This window comes from Ipomoea triloba, chromosome 10, assembly GCF_003576645.1.
Source record: "Ipomoea triloba cultivar NCNSP0323 chromosome 10, ASM357664v1".
In the NCBI taxonomy this organism is placed as follows: domain Eukaryota; kingdom Viridiplantae; phylum Streptophyta; class Magnoliopsida; order Solanales; family Convolvulaceae; genus Ipomoea; species Ipomoea triloba.
This window is the reverse complement of record NC_044925.1, coordinates 27,746,854-27,768,429: the sequence shown is the minus strand read 5'-3', so window position 1 is coordinate 27,768,429 and position 21,576 is coordinate 27,746,854. Positions and strand designations below refer to the sequence as shown.

General features: G+C 37.0%; 4 protein-coding genes across 4 annotated transcripts; 3 read left to right on the top strand and 1 right to left on the bottom strand.

Moving 5' to 3' along the window:
* Nucleotides 1-1,037: 1,037 nt before the first annotated feature.
* On the bottom strand, nt 1,038-3,128 carry LOC116033424 (L-type lectin-domain containing receptor kinase IX.1-like). The gene has a single exon (XM_031276166.1). The coding sequence runs from the start codon at nt 3,126-3,128 to the stop codon at nt 1,038-1,040; it is 2,091 nt and encodes a 696-aa protein (XP_031132026.1).
* A 1,176-nt stretch (nt 3,129-4,304) lies between these two features.
* Nucleotides 4,305-6,371, top strand: LOC116033422 (L-type lectin-domain containing receptor kinase IX.1-like). Its single transcript, XM_031276165.1, has one exon. It carries the CDS (start codon nt 4,305-4,307, stop codon nt 6,360-6,362), a length of 2,058 nt encoding a protein of 685 aa, XP_031132025.1. The 3' UTR covers nt 6,363-6,371.
* A 5,832-nt stretch (nt 6,372-12,203) lies between these two features.
* Nucleotides 12,204-14,743, top strand: LOC116032970 (L-type lectin-domain containing receptor kinase IX.1-like). The gene has a single exon (XM_031275724.1). It carries the CDS (start codon nt 12,311-12,313, stop codon nt 14,369-14,371), a length of 2,061 nt encoding a protein of 686 aa, XP_031131584.1. The 5' UTR covers nt 12,204-12,310; the 3' UTR covers nt 14,372-14,743.
* Nucleotides 14,744-18,637: 3,894 nt separating this feature from the next.
* Nucleotides 18,638-20,668, top strand: LOC116033421 (L-type lectin-domain containing receptor kinase IX.1-like). The gene has a single exon (XM_031276164.1). It carries the CDS (start codon nt 18,638-18,640, stop codon nt 20,666-20,668), a length of 2,031 nt encoding a protein of 676 aa, XP_031132024.1.
* The last annotated feature ends 908 nt before the right edge of the window (nt 20,669-21,576 follow it).

The following is a 21,576-nucleotide window of genomic DNA, read 5'->3' as shown; positions in this document are numbered from 1 at the left end:
AAAGACTATTAACCCTTTATTAACATCTAGACTAGATTATACTCTCTTATCTTGTATTGAGGGCAGTTGACCCCTCCTTCACCTCACTCCTTTTATATATAGGTGCCCTTATATATAAATACACGAGCAACATCATTTAAATCAGTCATTGCCATTTTTTATTCTTCTGTTATTAGGGCATTGTCAATTTTAGTCCACTTCATTAATTTTTGTCACATTGCGGCCAGTCTTATTTAATCCTTGTCACTTTTAGTCTACCATTAAAATTCTCGTCAAATAGCCGTCCAAAACAGGGGTATTTTCGTCTTTTCATGCTTTGGTCATCTCCTTTACCATTTGCAGTGGTTTTCTTTACACATTTGTCACATTTGTAGTCGTCCCTTTCTCCTTTCTCCTTTACCCTTTGCAGTCGTCCAAAATAGGAGACGCCGCATAGAAAGATTTATGTCTCCATTGGATGAAAATGTGTAAGGAAAACCACTACAAAGGGTAAAGGAGATGACCAAAGCATGAAAAGACGAAAATACCCCTGTTTTGGACGGCCATTTGACGGGAATTTTAACGGTGGACTAAAAGTGGCAAGGACTAAATAAGATTGGCTGCAATATGGCCAAAATTAATGAAGTGGACTAAAATTGGCAATAGCCACACATAATAACTTGTTCTAGTAAGAAAATTGCCTTTTAAAACATGTCCTTAGTGTAAAGCAACTAATACAAAATATAGATACAATAAAGTAGCAGAAGAATTATTTCTAGCTGTTACAACAAATAAAAGACCTATTTAAGTACCAAAAATAACAATGCAAGAAAACACTAAAATTTTATAGCTATAGTTCAAACCTCAAGACTCAACATATATAACAACCTTCTTCTACAATAGTATCTCACACTCTTACATTTTCAATCACCACAATTCTTATACTAGCTACATTATTGTAAACACAAAGCAGAGATAAATACAAGAGATAACAACATGGACAATGACTTTATAGTAAGTAATTAATGTTTTGGCTTGAAATTAAGAATGTTGTGCTATCATTGCGTGTGCGAATGTGAGGCAGATGATGATGAAGAAGCAGCATCCATGATGGAAGATGAAGTGGAACGTGAGGGACAACTGTTGTTGCTGGAGCTCCTATGGCCCTCAAGTATCTGCCAATAATGCACCCTTGACAAAGAAGTTGAGTAAACTGGTTTAGGCATCTTTGGTGGAAGAGTGGGCAATTGCACTAGGAATTTAAGACAATGTAAGGCTTGGCTTATTTTTGGCCGGCAAGTGCTATCAGGGTGAGCACACCACAACCCAACCATCATTAACTGTTTCATTTCTTGCTCATCAAAGTTTCCGCATAGCTTAGGATCTATAGCTTCGAATAGCTTTCCCATTCCATACAAATCCCAAACCCATTCCACCAAGGTTTTCACACCTTCGGGTTGGTTAACAATAATTGCTCTTTGCCCGGTAGCAATTTCTAATGCAACAATTCCAAAACTATACACGTCTGACTCTTTGCTTGTCTTAAATGTGAAAATGCATTCTGGGGCTACGTACCATGGTGTTCCTCCGGCTATGGTTTTCTGGGGTGCATTTTCATGGTCAACAAGCCAAGCTAACCCAAAATCACCTAGTTTAGCATTGAAGCTCGAATCCAAGAGGACATTGCTGGACTTAATATCCCTATGCAATACACATTTTTCCCACTCTTCATGCAGATAGAACAAAGCTGAGGCCAAGCCTTGTGCAATTCTATACCTGAACCCCCAATCCAACACTGACATTCCCTTGAAGAGATGAGACTCTAAGCTGCCTTGAGGCATGTACTCATAAACAAGCAGCAGCTCACCTTTTTCGTGACACCAACCATGGAGTGGTACCAAATTTCTATGTCTCAATCGACTGATGATCTTTACTTCTGAGGCATATTCGTTAACCCCCTGTTTAGACCCACTTGAGACTCTCTTGACAGCCACATCCAAGTTTAGGCTCTTTAAGAAACCTTTATAAACCCCTCCAAACCCTCCTTCTCCAAGCTTATTATGCTCCTCTGAGAAGCTGCTAGTTGCAGTTTTCAATTCAGTGTATGAGAACTTTTTAGGACCGGTGCTAGCCATTTGAAACTCAGTATCCATGGCCTGACCAAGAAGAATAATCTCATGATTATCATTGTTTCCTATTACTTTTGCTCGTGTCTTTTTAAGACAGATAATAAAGATGGCTAAAGCCAATAATACAGCAACTAAAACTGGAACACAAATACTCAACCCTAGCACTTCTATTCCTTTCTTGTTCTTTTCTTTTGCTGACCTGAGTGAAGTGGAATTGAACTGCCACGAGCTAACACCGTTCTTCTCAAATAACCTTCCTGTTGATGCTGAGAACCCAACGCTAACGAATTCAGGCAAGTATTCCCTGAGATCAACCTGGTAACTAAGGCTTTCTGTCATGCTTTCACCATTCCAAAACCCTGTAAAAACCACTCGGAGAACCTTGGAACTAGCACTATAAGTAATGGAAGCATTGTTATCCATTCCCTGAGTGACATTGTTAAACCAAGGTTTTATATTCACAGGATTCAGCATAGACTTAATGTTGATACTTACATTTGTCATAGACCGATAGTCTGAGTACGAGAAAGTATCGAACACCACAGCAACAAAAGGATCTAGGGCTATTGGTAGGGTTTCATTCATAAGGCCAATACCGCCACCATCAGTAAGCGTTCCATTGATAGGGGCGGAAAAATTGGCCAAGAAAAAGGCGAGTCCATCAGCATAGTTAGGGTTACCATCTGAGTCGACGGTGAAAGTGAAATGGGTGGTGAAATCAGCTAAATCTCCAGAAGCCTTGTCCCATAGGTGCAAGGATTCAACATAGGTGGCTCGACCAGCTTTGTCTGTCAACGCCAATTCGCGTTCATATGGTGTGAGTTGGATGCCCTGGCTTGTGATGGTTGCATCTCCTTCCACGTTGATGTGCACATTTGTATCCTTAGGGCTAATGCTTGGCAGATCAAATGAGAGTGAACAAACTAAAGAGGGAAGCACAAGGAATACAAAAGGAGAGATATCCATGGCAGCTGCTGCCATGGCTCTGTGAGGTTTTTGAGGAGTTTTTGCAGATGGCATTAGGAAAAAGAAGATGGGAAGGAAAGGAAAAAAATAAAGAATTAAATATAATTGAGGATATCATCAAACTTTCCTTTTTCTATTGGAGAATTGAAACTCTAAATAATCACACAACAAATGTTAAATTATATGTACATAACTCATTAATATTAATTTATCTATATTATCCTATACTGTGTCTTTTTATAGATATATTTCTGTGCTCTTGCTATTAAGTCATTGGCTAGGGGGTCAATTATGAATTATGCATGTTTTCTGGATGAATAATGATGTTGGACATAGGATTGAACACCCATTGCATGTTGCTATCTCTTGTATTTATCTCTGCTTTGTTCTATCTGCGTGAAGAGTGGGAGAAATGTGTATTGCATGGAGATATTTTGACCGTGTTTTCCCATACTGCGGTTTACCTTACTTTGAGTGGGGAGTGTGTATTGAAAAGAAATGAGATATTTGATGTTAAATTAGGATGAAAAATACTATGTATACTTGTATCTTTTACTTCCAACTTTATTCACACATATAAAACTTGATGTAGATACTTGTATTAAAACCCACATGGAAAAATAGTGTATAAGTGTCCGCCACATCAGGAGTTGAGAGAAAGATTTGGGGTGGAATAAAGGTTCATGATATCTGAATGGAAATTTTAGCAAGCAAAATAAAGACTTGTCGTCATCACATTAATATGCGACTTTAGTATGGTGGAGGTTTAGATTTTTTGGTCTGAGAATGTATAGATGAACACCGTTGAGGCTTGACCTCTCTATCCCTTTTGCTTGAATATTCAATCCTTATGTTCTATTATGACTGATTTGTTTGTTTGGTTGTATTGCTACTAGCGTTGGCCTGCCGTCAATTACTCATTAGTCGTAAAATCATCAGGCACATAATGATAGTTAACCGCAAGTACAAAATATAACTACAGACACATAATTTAAAAGTTAATTTAAAAGTTATTTTGGACGGTTGGCTAAAGTAGAACTTGATTCATGGTAAAATTTGCCCACTAATTACGCACAAGAATAATAGATGTTGAGCGTGGACTAGCAAAGTCTTGGTACTAGCTAGCTAACTAAATCTACTAATGAGTTGTTGGTAAGAGCAAATTATTTTCTCAGGATAATTGGCGAAAAAAACTTAAGCCTCATTACAAGATCTAAGAACTTGTAAGCCATGGCAGCAATTGCCTTGTGCAGATTCTTGGCCTTTCTATTCCTTTTGGTTCCCTCTTTAGTTGGTTCACTCTCGTTTGATTTGCCAAGCATTGGTCCTAAGGATAAAGATGTGCACATCATAGTGGAAGGAAATGCAACTATCACAAACCGTGGCATTCAACTCACATCGGAGTCGGATGACGAAGCAAGTCGAGCCAAGTATGTTGAATTGTTGCACCTATGGGATAAGGCTTCTGGAAATTTAGCCGATTTTACCACCCATTTCACTTTCAACATCGACTCAAATGGTACCTCAAAATATGCTGATGGGATGGCCTTTTTCTTGGCTAATTTTTCCACTCCATCCGGTATAATAAGTCAGGCTTTTGGGGCCGGCCTTGGCCTAATGGATCAATATAAACCATCTCCAGTTCCTTTCGTTGCTGTGGTGTTCGATACATTCGCAAACGGTAAGGGTAAATCAATGACAAATGTTAGTATCAACATTAATGCTGTACTGGAAACCAATAAGAGCACAGCATGGTGGAACAACATTACACAAGGGAAGAATAACAATGCTTCCATTACTTATAATGCTAGTTCCAAGATTCTTGAAGTTGTTTTTACAGGGTTCTGGGGTGGCCAGTACTTGACAGGCAACCTCAGCCATATGGTTGATCTGAGGGAACACTTGCCTGAATTTGTTAACATTGGTTTCTCAGCTGCAACAGGAACTTTGTCCGAGGAACACACTGTAAGCTCCTGGCGGTTCAATTCCACTCCACCGAGGTTGGTTGGTAGTTTATCTCGTTCCCCAGCTCCAAGTCCAAGTCCTCCTCAAGAAGAGAAGAACAAGAAAGGCCTACTAGTGATAGGATTGAGTATTGGGGTTCCAATTTTGGTTGCTCTCTTGGCTTTACCCATTATCTATGCTTGTCTTAAGAAGACACGGGCAGAAAAAGGAAACAATCATGAGTCTTTTCCTGCTCAGGACATGGATACTGAATTTCAAATGGTTAGCACTGGTCCTAAGAAGTTCTCATACACTGAATTGCAGATTGCAACTAACAACTTTGCAGAGGAGCATAAGCTTGGAGAAGGGGGGTTTGGAGGGGTTTATAGAGGTTTCTTAAGGAGTCTAAACTTGGATGTGGCTGTCAAGAAAGTCTCAAGTGGGTCTAAACAAGGAATTATGGAATATGCCTCAGAAGTAAAGATTATCAGTCGATTGAGACACAGAAATTTGGTACCACTTCACGGTTGGTGTCATGAGAAAGGTGAGTTGTTGCTTGTCTATGAATACATGCCTCAAGGCAGTTTATACTCCCATCTCTTCAAGAGAAACTCACCTTTGAATTGGGAGCTCAGGTATAGAATTGCACAAGGCTTGGCCTCTGCTTTGTTCTATCTTCACGAAGAGTGGGAACAATGTGTCTTGCACAGGGACATTAAGTCCAGCAATGTCTTGTTGGATTCGGGCTTCAATGCTAAACTAGGTGATTTTGGGTTAGCTTGGCTTGTTGACCACGAAAAAACACCCGAAAAAACCTTAGTTGGAGGAACACTAGGGTACGTTGCCCCAGAATGTTATTTCACATTAAAGACGGCCAAAGAATCAGATGTGTATAGTTTTGGAATTGTCGCATTAGAAATTGCATGTGGACAAAGAGCAATAATCTTTTCAGATGAACCAGGAGGTTTCAAAAGGTTGGTGGAATGGGTTTGGGATTTGTATGGAATGGGAAAGCTAATGGAAGCTGCAGATCCTAAGCTATGCGGAAACTTTGAGAGGCAAGAAATGGAGCAATTAATGATGATCGGGTTGTGGTGTGCTCACCCTGATAGTAATTATCGACCAAAAATAAGCCAAGCTTTACATGGTCTTCAATTCCAAGTACAGGTGCCCACCCTTCCATCAGAAATGCCAGTTTACTCAACTTCTTATAATGTGCCATCCTTTTCAGGTTTGCGTTCGCAGATATTTGAGGGCTATACGAGTCCCAGCAGCAACAACAGTTATCCCTCGCATTTAACTTCATATTCAACCCCGGATGTGTCACATAATCGTACACACTGATAGTGCCAACCTTCTTGCCTTCCCTATCTTAATTCCAAATAAAAACATTATGTACTGTCTCTGTTAAAAATATATTTCTGTGCGCTTGCTATAAAGTCATTGCCCGTGTTGTTGTCTCTTGTATTTATCTCTTCTTTGTGTTAAAAATAAAGTTGTATAAGAACAATGGTGATTGAAAATGTATGAGTGTGAGATACTATTATATTGTAGAAGAAGGTTATCTTGTGTTTCTTCCATTGTTATTTTTGACACTTTTGTTGTAACAATTGGAAACTCTTGTGTCAAAAATTTATTATAACTAGAAACTCTTGTGTCAAAAAGTGGAGTCACCCGCACTAGATTCACTATGCACAAGGAGTCCTCATTGGTAAGACTCAATCCTTGGTCTCTTATGATAAATTTCACATTTGAAATCAGTTGAGTTGTGTCACTCATGCATGCAACAACTAGAAAGTCCTGCTACTTTAGGTCTTTATATCTTGTATTAGTTGTTTTGCACTGTTAGTGTGTTTTCGAACAAGTTATAATTTTTTCACTTACCTGAATGTTAAAGTTAAAAGTACAGCGTATAAAAGAAGCATAATTATTTATTAAATGTCCGACATAGTGTATGACCTTTGAAGAATTTTCCAAAAAGCACTAGCTAGAAAAAGAAAGACTTAACCAATTCATTATGAACATGTAGTTTTCTGCAACTTGAGATAATGATGTTAGATTGTTAGTTACTCTTCAAAGTAGAAAGGTTTATGCACGTACACTAAACGGCAGGACAGAGTGTATTGAATATAGAGCATGGACTAGGAAAGTCATTCTACCTAACTAAATGTTGAATTGTTGGTGGGGGAAAATTATTTTTGACAAAAACTACTATAAAACTTCTCTCATAGATCCTTATCGGATAACATGTTTGAATTCTTCATAAATATTATACGGGGTATTTTTTTTTACAAGTATTATATTGGATGATAATTAGGACTGGGGTGAACCACTCAGAAACGATCTATTAGTCTAGCTCAGCAGGTGCTCGATGAAGGCCCAAAAGGTGTAAAGGCAATAGTTATTGCGTGGATCGTGGTCCGCACAACTGTGCAGACCACGGTCCAAAAACGATGTCGTTTGGCCTAATTTTTTTTCTTCACACGACCCACTACAACATACATTTTTAAATTCATAATGTACATTATTTTAAAGCATAATGCCATAATGTACATTATTTTTCAAAGTACATTATTTTACCCTAGAAATTTTATTATTCTAACATATAAAGTACATTTATAACTCATAAAATTCAGTGAAATCGTTTCGGACGGTTGTCCGACCAATAATTTGCCGTGTAAAGGCTAAGTATCTATGATAGCCCGTCAAAGTTATGGAGAAATAATTATAACAACAGTCAAATGTTAAAGGAAGACAATTACTTGACAATTGCAAGTAATGGAAGGACAGACAATATAAATTAGCTTTACTTTCTTAAATATCCTTTTATTCCCTAAATCACTCCTAACTAACTAAATATCTTTGGATCTTATCCCTAGACGGGTTGGGTCAATATGATAATGTAATACTTATACTGAAAAATATAATACTAATTAGGAATAAAATATTTGTTACTTGGAAAAATATAATAGGACAAATGTAAGTATTATTTTTTTCATCAAAATTATTACTGTTGGTGAGTGCTTTTTACTTATAAAGACAAATGTAATATTTTTAACGAAAAATGTAATACTTTTAAATCAAAATATAAAGTAAGAGTTTGGGATTTGTATGGAATGGGAATGCTAATGGAAGCTGCAGATCCTAAGCTATGCCGAAACTTTGAGAGGCAAGAAATGGAGCAATTATTAATCATGATCGGGGCGGGCTGTGGTGTGCTCACTTTGATAGTAATTGTCGACCAAAAATAAGCCAAGCTTTACATGGTCTTCACTTCCAAGTGCAAGTGCCCACCCTTCCATTAGAGATGCCAGTTTACTCAACTTCTTAATTATATTGTGCCATCCTTTTTAGATATGAATTCGCAGCCAAAGACTTTGTGGTCTAGTGGCACCCGATTTACACTCCCACATGGAAGGGAGTGGGTTCGAGTCTCACTTGAAAGTGAAGCAAATTAGCCCGGCCGATAACAATGATTAATGATTCTAAGCTATGTGGAAATGTGATTATCTAGTTATGGTGTGCTCACCCGATAATAATGATTGGCCACAAATGAGCCAAGTTGTACATTGCCTAAAATTCCAAGTGCAATGGCCTGTCCTTCCATCAAAGATGCCTAAGCCAATGTACTCCACCCCTCTAGATTCGATTCAACCTCTTCTTTTAGAGTCTAAAGATGTTGAGAAGCAATAATTTGGGTATCATAAGATTTTCGACTTCTACAGTAGTCTATCACGCTTCATTTTATCTTCTGGCCCGTTATTAAAAACGCACTCTTGTAGTCCAATGTTTTTGTGATTGTCATGTAAAGTTGTTAATACTTTAACATTTAACAGTAACATGAATAAAAGAAGACTTACAAGTTGTTAAGAAATGCGAACAATAAAAGAAGACTTACAGGTTGTTAAGAAATGCGAACAATAATTTTTTAGACGGGGAGAACTTTAATCATGCATGGCTGAATAGTATAAAGTATAATTTGCTCACAACTGATTTGCACACACCAAAAGTGAATATTTAATCAGGTGCAAAAAGGTAACAGGGGGCCAAGATGTCCTTAAAGTAGTGCGTGGACTGGCAAAGCAAGTCTTCCGATCCATGGTTAGCGCAATTACTATACGGAGTATTTCTTAGGAACCCAACACGGGTTCACCATGGTTATGTTAGAAAATTTATAGATAAATTAATATTAATGAGTTATATACATATAATTTAACGTTTGTGTGATTATTTAAAGTTGTGGTATATATAAATAATTATATATAATGTTCGATGATGGATAAAATTATTAATTGTAAGATTATTATTTTATCATATTTTTCACTTATGAAATTACAAGTGTATTGATTTCGTTTAATAAATCAATCAATGATTTAGTGTCGAAATATTATAGTAGTTAAAAGTTGATGTTTATAACATTTGGAATACACCGATCTCAGTCTTATATTTGTAAAAATTGCACGGATAAGATCTAATTTTAAAAAAAAATACAATGACATTTTCGTAATTATCATTAACGACTTTTCTTTGCAACTTATAACATTATACTCTGCACTTTATAATACTTAACTATTCACTTTGTAACAACTAAATGTGCTTTCTGAATAACTTTTAAAAAGAATGAAAAAAATTAAATTTTAAATCCAAATCATAAATGTTATACTCTATGCAATAAAAAGTGAACCCTAGACCAAATAAAAGAAAAAAAACTCAAGCGTAAATTCTAAAATTCAAATTCTAAGTACACTGCATTTTCGCATATGTAGACCAGAGGACAACGGAACGGGTTGTTGTTCTGTACTATGTGTAATTGTGTGCACAGTAGATGTCGCAGAAATCGTGTACACACTTATATATTGCCTTATACACGGTTATACATTGCACTGCACACACTTTAATTTAATATTGCAATATGCACACGCTGACATTAAAATGCACCCTAAACTCTAAAATTATGATGCAAAAGCAAAATAAATTAAGTAAAAAGTTCCTTAATTATCTTTAAAAAAAAAGTTCCTTAATCCATTTTTAAGAAAGATCTTCCAAATCTCGCCGATCTAGGTCCTTCTATACCTCATTCTAACCTCCAGATATCACCAGCACACGGTCATAGTCGAGGGCCAATGGTTCGAACAACTTCCAAGAGTGTGAACCAATTGGCCACTTACAGGCTCAATTGGTCATAGAAGTCACAAATTATTCTTTTCATGTTTATGTGGTGTAGTATGACGTTTTATGAAATTTCCAAAAAATCACAATGTAGCAAAATAAATTCTTGGTCAAGGCATTGGTTTTTTTTTTTAAACGTCAAAGGCATTGTTAGGGCATCTCCATTAGTGAATTTTAGTGTGATTTTTGAGGAAGGAATGACTTATTATGTGGAGGAGAGAGGGTGAGGAGAGAAAAAAAAATCTCACTACAAGGAGTTGGTTTTTACTTCGTGAGTGGGTCCTACCATATGTAAATATGACTCGCATTTGGTCACGTGCGATGCAATCATATCACCCAGCCGGGCGCGCTAATATGAAGTTTTCCTCTTTTTTTTTTTTGGTTTTATTTTGTTTTGTTTTGTAATGATAAATTTGCGTAGCAATACACGTTGTCAAAATATTGAACTTGACTCTCTGAGCTACCGCCAAACGAAGGAATAAGGAGTGAGGTGAAGGAGGGAGCAACTGTCTTCATAGTTGATACGCCCATCAGATGAGTCAAGGACATAGCACCATGCCACTATCAATACAAGATAGGAGTAGTACATTAGAACCAACCACTTTCATAGTGTATGTGCAGATGTTATATTAATTAATAAATGAATATGGAATCTCTTTAATTTGGGTTTTTGTGGGTGGGGTCAAGGACATTAGCTATTTAGCTCCATGCCACCATCAATACAAGATAAGATAGTACCACACTATCACCCACTTTCATAGTGTACAGATGTTATATTAATATTGGGAAGAGAGAGAGAGATGTTATATTAATAAATGAATATGGAATAATCTAGATGTTAATAAAGGGTTAATAGTCTTTCTTTAGGTTTTTGTGGGTGGTTCATGGTTGCCCACCCAACACGGGTAAAAACACAACTCTTTCTTTGGGTTTCTACTGGAATGCCATGGTTGCCAAACCATGGTTAATTTGTATTTTTATTTTTAAAATTTAAACTTTCCAACCACAAGTGATCGGAAAATCAAGGTTCATGATGGCGCCATGCAAAGAAACTTTCTATCACCATATGAATGTACGTAAATTGGAGTTGAAGGTCACATGTTTAATTTCTACCAACACATTATAAGTCTGTCACACATATTTTTTTAGTGCGATTTATCTCTTTATGTAGTTTGCAGATTATTACACATAAATAAAATTTACCACCATGTAGACACCCTTGGACAGTGATTGCGGTTCCCTTATCACCCCAAATCACTCAATTTTATTTAACACATACATGTCGTTAAAATATTAGATTAGATATTTGAGTCAATTAATTTAACACCTGTCCCTAAAAATAATCAAAATTTATATAATTTTTGGACTTGAAAAAAGATTCATTTTCTGTCTCCACGCTTAATTCTTAACCCTATCAACAAAGTTAAACTACTATGTGGTTAATATTCAGTGGAAAAATTGTGCAAGAAAAAGGCCAATCCACCAACATAGCCAAATGTTACCATTTGAGTTAACATTATTGAAAGTGAAAGGGGTGATAAAATCAACTAAATCTCCAGAAAGCTCAGCACAAGTGGCTTGATCCAATTCGTGGGCAATGGAATCTCTTGAAGATAGAAAGATGGCATGGGGCCGGGGACCACTAATTACCTTTATTATGCGGAAAATATTAAAGGTAGGGATGACTTGACCATTTGGGAAGACTCTTCCAGATAGAAGATTGGATGAAATCTGAGTCTGTTGATTTAATTTAGTTCAACTGTTAAAATCAAAAAATTAAAAAAAAAAAAAAAAAACTTCTTTAAACATGTATGCAAATGATCAATTATTTCAAACTGATGTACCATAAGATATAAAACTAAGCACTTTAAATTATAAAACCATGTACCTTAAGGTCTAAAACATTGCACCTTAAATTTAAATTGATGCACTTTAAACTTAAAAAAGTAGCACACCCTTAACTTTTAATATACGCACTTTAAGAGAAAAACGACTGATGCACCTTAAATTAGCAAATTCTCTTGTACCTAATAGAAGCTACTGCAGATGAGTTGTTGGTGAGAGTAATAATTTTCTCAGTATCAGCACCACAGTTGGCAAAGAAAACCAAAGCTGAGCTAGCCATGGCAGTAGGCAGATTCATGGATATCTTGGCCTTTCTATTCCTTTTGCTTCCATCTTTAGTTGGTTCACTCTCGTTTGATTTGCCAAGCATTAGTCCTAAGGATAAAGATGTGAGCATCATAGTGGAAGGAAATGCAACTATCACAAACGGTGCCATTCAACTCACATCGAAGTCGGAAAACGAAGCCAGTCGAGCCAGGTATGTTGAATTCTTCCACTTATGGGATAAGGCTTCTGGGAATTTATCCGATTTTACCACCCATTTCACTTTCCACATCGACTCAAACGGTACCTCTAAATATGGTGATGGGATGGCCTTTTTCTTGGCTAATTTTTCCACCCCAACCGATATAAGTCCTACTTTTGGCGGTGGGCTTGGGATAATGGATGATTTTAAGCCATCTCCAATTCCTTTCGTGGCTGTGGTGTTTGATACTTTCGCAAACAGTATGGGTAAATCAATGACCAATGTTAGTATCAACATTAATGCTGTACTAGAAAGCAATAAGAGCACAGCATGGTGGAATAACATTACACAGGGGAAGGATAACAATGCTTCCATAGCTTATAATGCTAGTTCCAAGATTCTTGAAGTTGTTTTTACAGGGTTCTGGGGTGGCCAGTACTTGACAAGCAACCTCAGCTATATGGTTGATTTAAGGGAACATTTGCCTGAATTTGTTAACATTGGTTTCTCAGCTGCAACAGGAACTTTGACTGAGGAACACACTGTAAGCTCCTGGCGGTTCAATTCCACTTCACCCAGGTCAGTGGGCAGATTATCTCTTTTTCCCCCAGCTCCAAGTCCAATTCCAAGGCCTACTCAAGAAGAGAAGAACAAGAAAGGCCCACTAGTGATAGGATTGAGTATTGGTGTTCCAATTTTAGTTGCTTTCTTGGCTTTACCCATCATCTATACTTGTCTTAAGAAGACACGGGGAGGAAAAGGAAACAATCATGAGACTTTTCCTGCTAAGGACATGGACACTGAGTTTCAAATGGTTAGCACTGGTCCTAAAAAGTTCTCATACACTGAATTGCAGACTGCAACTAACAACTTCTCAGAGGAGCATAAGCTTGGAGAAGGGGGATTTGGAGGGGTTTATAGAGGTTTTTTAAAGAGCCTAAACTTGGACGTGGCTGTCAAGAGAGTCTCAAGTGGGTCTAAACAGGGGTTTATCGAATATGCATCAGAAGTAAAGATCATCGGTCAATTGAGACATAGAAATTTGGTACCACTTCACGGTTGGTGTCACGACAAAGGTGAGTTGTTGCTTGTTTATGAATACATGCCTCAAGGCAGTTTATACTCCCATCTCTTCAAGAAAAACTCACCTTTGAATTGGGAGCTCAGGTATAGAATTGCACAAGGCTTGGCCTCTGCTTTGTTCTATCTTCACGAAGAGTGGGAACAATGTGTCTTGCACAGGGACATTAAGTCCAGCAATGTCCTGTTGGATTCGTGCTTCAATGCTAAACTAGGCGATTTTGGGCTAGCCTGGCTTGTTGACCATGAAAAAACACCTGAAAAAACCTTAGTTGGAGGAACACTAGGGTATGTAGCCCCAGAATGTTATTTTACATTAAAGACTACCAAAGAGTCAGATGTGTATAGTTTTGGAATTGTCGCATTAGAAATTGCATGTGGACAAAGAGCAATAATTTTTCTTGAAGAAACAGAAGGTTTCAAAAGGTTGGTGGAATGGGTTTGGGATTTGTATGGAATGGGAAGACTAATGGAAGCTGCTGATCCTAAGCTATGCGGAAACTTTGATGAGCAAGAAATGGAGCAGTTAATGATGATTGGACTATGGTGTGCTCATCCTGATAGTAATTATAGACCCAAAATAAGCCAAGCTTTACATGGTCTTCAATTCCAAGTACAGGTGCCCACTCTTCCCCCAGAAATGCCAGATTACTCAACTTCTTATAATGTGCCATCCTTTTCAAATTTGCGTTCGCCGATAATTGAGGACTATACGAGTCCCAGCAACAACAGTTATCCCTCGCATGTAACTTCATCTTCAGCCACGGATGTCTCACATTCGCATACGCAATGATTGCACCAACCTTCTTGGCTTCCCTGTCTGAATTTCAAACAAAAACACTCCTTACTCTGTGTTTGTTAAAGATATATATTTTGGTGTGCTTGCTATGAAATCAATGGCCATGTTGTTATCTCTTGTATTTATGATTTATCTCTTCTCTGTGTTTACAATATAGTATAAGAACAGTGGTGATTGAAAATTATATGTAAGAGTGTGAGATAGTATTGTAAAAGAAGGTTATGTTGAGTCTTAAGGTTTGAACTATAGCTATAGAATTAGTGTGTTCTTCCATTATTGTTATTTGTCTTTTGTTTGTTTTAACAACTAGAAACTCTTCTGCTACTTTATGTATATATAGAGAAAATCACTGTTTTGGTTTCTCAATTATTTAGGGTCATTATAAGGGTCACTATCTTTAATTTGATAGTGCAAGATGGGTTAAAAGTTATGGGGAATGGATTGTAAAGAGTTAGAGATAGTGTTAGTTTTTGGTTAGCTATACCAAAAAGACAACAACTCTTTAAAGAAAGTGCAACACATTTCAGTATAGAATACTCAAAACAGTTAGTTCAAGATTGTAAGACTCGATGGAAATCTACTTATTTGATTCTTTCTGTTGCATTGTAATACAAAGATGTTATTTTACCGTTTGGAACAACAAGAGTCTTCATTTGTTTGTGCACATTTTGAACAAGATTGAGAGTTACCCGAGAAAATTTGTGATAAACTGAAAGTGTTTTTTAAAGTATCAAATGCATTTTGTGAAAGAAAATATCCAACTTCCAATGTTTTTTCCTATTGATGTCTGAGAGGTTAATTTGTGCACTTGAGTTGAGTCAAGTGCTTTGGTGATAGCAAATATGGCTAAGAGTATGCTTGCAAAGTTTGATAAATAATATTGAGAAGTGGTGCATGGGATTCTAGTTGTAGCTAACGTTCTTGATCCAAGGTATAAGTTAAGAGTTGCTTAATTCTTCTTTCAAACATTTTATGGAGATAAAGGTGCATCAGAAATTGAGAGGGTTAAAGACATATTGCAATGATTTGTGTCGTTCTTCAATATCAACATTTGCAAGTAAATGCGTTTAATCTAATGTTGAAGCTAGGGATGAACTTGGCTCAGGGTAACCCAGTCAGGGACAAATTGAAAAATTTTATGAAAATTTCTCACATGGGTGAGACATCAGAGTTGGACTTCTATTTAGAGGCTAAGAGGTCAACATTTGATAATGAATTGGATGTTTTATCAGGGTGGCAAACTGAAGGAAAAAAATTATCCAACTTTGAGTAAGGTTGCTAAGGATATATTAGCTATTATAGTTTCTACCTTTGCTTTAGAATATACTTTCAGTACTAGTGGTAGATTGGTGTCACCTCATCGTAGTAGATCGACTTCATCCAAATATTTTGAAGGCATTAATGTATTCCCAAAGTTGGTTGCTTGAAAGTAAGACATTTTATTTGAACAAATTGTTTTTAATTGATTATTCATTACTTTACCATGTTAAAATAATATTTGTAGGTTATTATTATTATTATTATAATATACAATACTATTTTTCATTAAAAATAAATTATTCCCCTTGAAAGAGTAATAATTATTATCAGAGGAATATGGTATATCAAGCTATATATTATTGAATTTTCAGTCAAGAATAACATTTTTATTTCTTGACAAAAAGAGAGGAGTGACCCCAACGAATCCAAATAGAATTCTACTCCAGAATTGTATTGAGCCATCTAACCAGCAATATCGCTCCACAACATAACAGTGCATCCAAACACTCGCAAATTATGCTGTGGACCAGATCCACCTTGCAAGGTGGACCCAAAACTACGTCGTTTTGTCTTCTTTTTTTTTTTTTTTTTTTTAATTAGTAAACATATTGCTGAATATAAAGTTGGCCAAAAATGTGTGAATGTAGAGGTTTCAAAGTGTGAATGTAGAGTATAGAAATCGTGAATGTAGACTTATGATTGTGTGAATGTAGAGTTGCCCAGAAATGTGTGAATGTGGAGGTTTCAAATTGTGAATATGGAGTATAGAAATCGTGAATGTAGAGTTATGCATGTATGAATCTGTAATAGAGTTAAGAAGTTCTAGCAACTTGTAACCCTGTAATGTGTGAATGTGGAGTTCTCAAGTTGTGAATATGGAGTATAGGACTTGTGAATATAGAGTTTTGAATGTGTGAATGCATAACAGTGGTAATATAGTTACTAAACATATAATCCTGTAATGTGTGAATGTGGAGTTTACAAATTGTGAATGCAGAGTATAGTGTATGTAAATGTAGAGTTTATGTTCCACATTTCAAGCCAATATGTTAAAAAAAAAAACGGCGTCGTTTTTAAACCCAGTCCACCTTGCAAGGTGGACCTGAGTCCACGGCATAACTACTGCCAAACACTCTAGTGGGCCATCTAACACCTTTAAACCTCTATTACAAGCCTTTGCTTCCTTCACAAGTGTATCATTCACCAATCGTTATATCCTGCACCACGGTGCACATAGCAATGTGCACCACGTATGTAAAACAACGTCGTTTTAGTGTTAGTGGACGCGGACGCGAATGACTCCAGAGAATTCATTATCTATAATACACATAATCATTATCTATAATACACAGAACGTTTGCCTAGAATACACAGAATGTTTGCCCAGAATACATAGAATATTGACACAAAATACATAGATGTTAGTGGACGCAAATGACTCCAGGGAATTCATTATTTAGAATACATATAATCATTATATAGAATACACAGAACGTTTGCCTATAATACACAGAGTGTTTGCCCATAATACACAGAATATTGACACAAAATACACAGAACTCATCCTCCTAACATTCGAATGCACAAACACATCACAACCTGTGTTAATAACATGAATACAAAGAATATTGACACAAAATACACAGAACTCATCCTCCTAAACATTCGAATGCACAAACACATCACAACATATGCTACTAACATGAATACACAGAACGGTTGCCTAGAATATACAGAACGGTTGCCTAGAATATACAGAATGATTGCCTGGAATACACAGAATATTAACATAAATACAGAGAGCGGGCAAAACAGAAAACGTGATTTCCAAAAAAACGGACGATTAGTTTACAATGCTCAAAACGACGTCGTTTAAGTACGTGGTGTACATTGCTATGTGCACCGTGGTGCATAGTATAATTTGCCATCATTCACCTTGTTATGTTCCCAATATGACAAAATTTAGTACATTTTTAATATAATATTTAGATATAATTAAGAGCCAATTTGGATGATTCACTTAAATATATAATACTAAAACGAGAAGAGAAGTCGTTAACAAGGAATGTGTATGCATCAATGCATCATGTATACGTTAGTTGCAAATATGGAGAAAAGAACTCTTCAAAAAATTAATTAAAAATATATAGGATAATTTTTATTCTATTTTATTTTTATTGAGGTCAACTACTTACTCTCACATTATTAATTTTTTAAAATTATTATTAAAAAAACGACGGCTAGCACAATCTCCGGCATTTCCAATCCTGATTAAGGATAAAATACAAAGTTAATTTTTGTACTATAAAAAAGATTCTTTCCCTGTCTCCACGTTCAATTCTTATCCCTATTACCCTATGAAAGAAGTCAAACTCCTATGTGGTTAATATTCAGTGGAAAATTTGTGCAAGAAAAAGGCCTATCCACCAACATAGCTAAATGTTACCCGTGGTTATACCGTGAACCATGGTCTACAATGCATTGTAGACTATGGTCATAAGTTGATACTACAGTTGTGTTGAAAACTAACTGCAGTTGCGTGAAACAGAGGTTGTTTCATCCGTCTAGAACTACAGTTCTGTTGAACTGATACTGTAGTTGTGTTGAACGGATATTGTAGTTGTGTTGAACGGATGAACGACTTCTGTTCTGTGCAACTACAATACCCTTTCAACACAAGTGCAGTATCAACCATGAACATGGTCCACAATATAATTTGCGAAATGTTACCAAGTACCATATGTTTGTGTTGACTTTGAAAGTCAAAGGGTGATAAAATCAACTAAATCTCTAGAAGGGTCAGCACCTACAAGTGGCTTGTTCGTGGGCAATGGAATCTCCAGAAGGGTCAGCACGTACGATGATTGATTGCTCTTGGAGTCCCGTGGACTAGGAAAGTCTTGGTACCTAGTAGCAGCCATTGCTGAATCTACTGCAAATGAGTTGTTGGTGAGAGTAATTATTCTCTCAGAATCAGCAGCTATGGCAATAGGCAGATTCATGGATATCTTGGCCTTTCTATTCCTTTTGATTCCCTCTTTAGTTGGTTCAGTCTCGTTTGATTTGCCAAGCATTGGTCCTAATGATAAAAATGTGCGCATCATAGTGGAAGGAAATGCAACTATCACAAACGGTGCCATTCAACTCACATCTGCGTCGGAAAACGAAGCCAGTCGAGCCAGGTATGTTGAATTGTTGCATTTATGGGATAAGGCTTCTGGGAATTTATCCGATTTTACCACTCATTTCACTTTCAACATCGACTCAAAGGGTGCCTCTAAATTTGGCGATGGGATGGCCTTTTTCTTGGCTAATTTTTCCACCCCAACCGATTTAACTCCTACTTTTGGCGGGGGCCTTGGCCTGATGGATGATTTTAAGCCAACTCCAGTTCCTTTCGTTGCTGTGGTGTTCGATACATTCGCGAACGGTTTGGGTAAATCAATGACTAATGTTAGTATCAACATTAATGCTGTACTAGAAAGCAATAGGAGTACAGCATGGTTGAACAACATTACACAGGGGAGGAATAACAATGCTTCCATTACTTACAATGCTAGTTCCAAGATTCTTCAAGTTGTTTTTACAGGGTTCTGGGGAGGCCAGTACTTGACAGAAAATCTCAGCTATATGGTTGATTTGAGGGAACATTTGCCTGAATTTGTTAACATTGGCTTCTCAGCTGCAACAGGAACTTTGACTGAGGAACACACTGTAAGCTCCTGGCGGTTCAATTCCACTCCACCGAGGTCAGTTGGTAGTTTATCTCGTTCCCCATCTCCAAGTCCTCCTCCTCAAGAAGAGAAGAAAAAGAAGAAAGGCCTACTAGTGAAAGGATTGAGTATTGGGGTTCCAATTTTAGTTGCTTTCTTGGCTTTACCCATTATCTATACTTGTCTTAAGAAGATACGGGCGGGAAAAGGAAACAATCATGCGACTTTTCCTGCTCAGGCCATGGATACTGAATTTCAGATGGTTAGCACTGGTCCTAAAAAGTTCTCATACACTGAATTACAGGCTGCAACTAACAACTTCTCAGAGGAGCATAAGCTTGGAGAAGGGGGATTTGGAGGGGTTTACAAAGGTTTCTTAAGGAGCCTAAACTTGGACGTGGCTGTCAAGAGAGTATCGAGTGGTTCTACACAAGGGGTTATCGAATATGCATCTGAAGTAAAGATCATCGGCCGATTAAGACATAGAAATTTGGTCCCATTTCTCGGTTGGTGTCACGAGAAAGGTGAGTTGTTGCTTGTTTATGAAAACATGCCTCAAGGCAGTTTATACTCCCATCTCTTCAAGAGAAACCCACCTTTGAATTGGGAGACCAGGTATAGAATTGCACAAGGCTTAGCCTCAGCTTTGTTCTATCTTCACGAAGAGTGGGAACAGTGTGTATTGCACAGGGACATTAAGTCCAGCAATGTCCTATTGGATTCATGCTTCAATGCTAAACTAGGTGATTTTGGGTTAGCCTGGCTTGTTGACCATGAAAAACCACCCGAAAAAACCCTAGTTGGAGGAACAATAGGGTACGTCGCTCCAGAATGTTACTTTACATTAAAGACTACCAAAGAATCAGATGTGTATAGCTTTGGAATTGTCGCATTAGAAATTGCATGTGGAAAAAGGGCAATAATTTTTGCTGAAGAAACAGAAGATTTCAGAAGGTTGGTGGAATGGGTTTGGGGTTTGTATGGAAAGGGAAACCTAATGGAAGCTGCTGATCCTAATCTATGCGGAAACTTTGAGAGGCAAGAAATGGAGCAATTAATGATGATCGGGTTGTGGTGCGCTCACCCTGATAGTAATTGTCGACCAAAAATAAGCCAGGCTTTGCATGGTCTTCAACTCCAAGTAGAGGTGCCCACCCTTCCACCAGAAATGCCAGTTTACGCAACTTCTTATAATGTGACATCCTTTTCAAATTTGCGTCAGGTGTTTGAGGGCTATACAAGTCCAGGCAACAACAGTTATCCCTCGCATGTAACTTCATCTTCGGCCACAGATGCCTCATATTTGCATACACACTGATAGCACCAACTTCCTTGACTTCCCTATTTGAATTTCAAACAAAAACACTACTTATTGTGTGTTTGTTAAAGATATATATTTCTGTGTGCTTGCCATGATGTCATTGGTCATGTCGTTATCTCTTGTATTTATGATTTATTATCTCTTCTATGTGTTTACAATGTAGTATAAGAAGTGGTGATTGAAAGTTACAATATTGTGTTAATTAGTTTGATTTACACTAGCTTAGATTGTGTTTTCAAACAAGTTATAATTTTTCTGCTTACCTACCAGCTGAATGTTAAAGTTAAAAGTACTACATAATAAAAGGTGCTTAACGTACTTACTTCTAATTTAAGAGTTCAACATAGTGTCACATGACATTTTAAGAATTTTCCAAAAACCACTAGCTAGCTAGCAAATTAAAGACTTGGTCAATAATGCATTCTTAACATGTAGTTTTCTGCAAATTGATGCATGTATCATGTATGTTAGTGACTCTTCAAAGTATGGTAGAATTGTAGGTAGAAAGGGTTATGCACGTAAACTAAACGGCAGGGCATAGCGTATTGAAAGTAGAGCGTTGACTTTCATAGTCTTGGTACCTAGGCCCAAGCTCCCAGGTGTCTAGTGCTAAGTAGGAGCTCATTGTAGTTGTTAGGATGAACTGAATTAACCGAACTGCTCGTGCTGATTATTATTAATACCCATATTAATACTACTTAAGTGTTGATTACTTTGTTGGTTCAAGCTTCAAATCATATTGAGAAAAAAGAGATAAGGAAAGGGAAATTATCACTATATTCTTCAGTGTCTTTCTTCCGATACATAGATATGTATAAAATGATCTAAATTAAATCTCCATCAAGCTAGCCTTATGCGTAGGTGCAACGATTCAGCATAAGTGGCTTGACTGTGCAAAGTCTTCA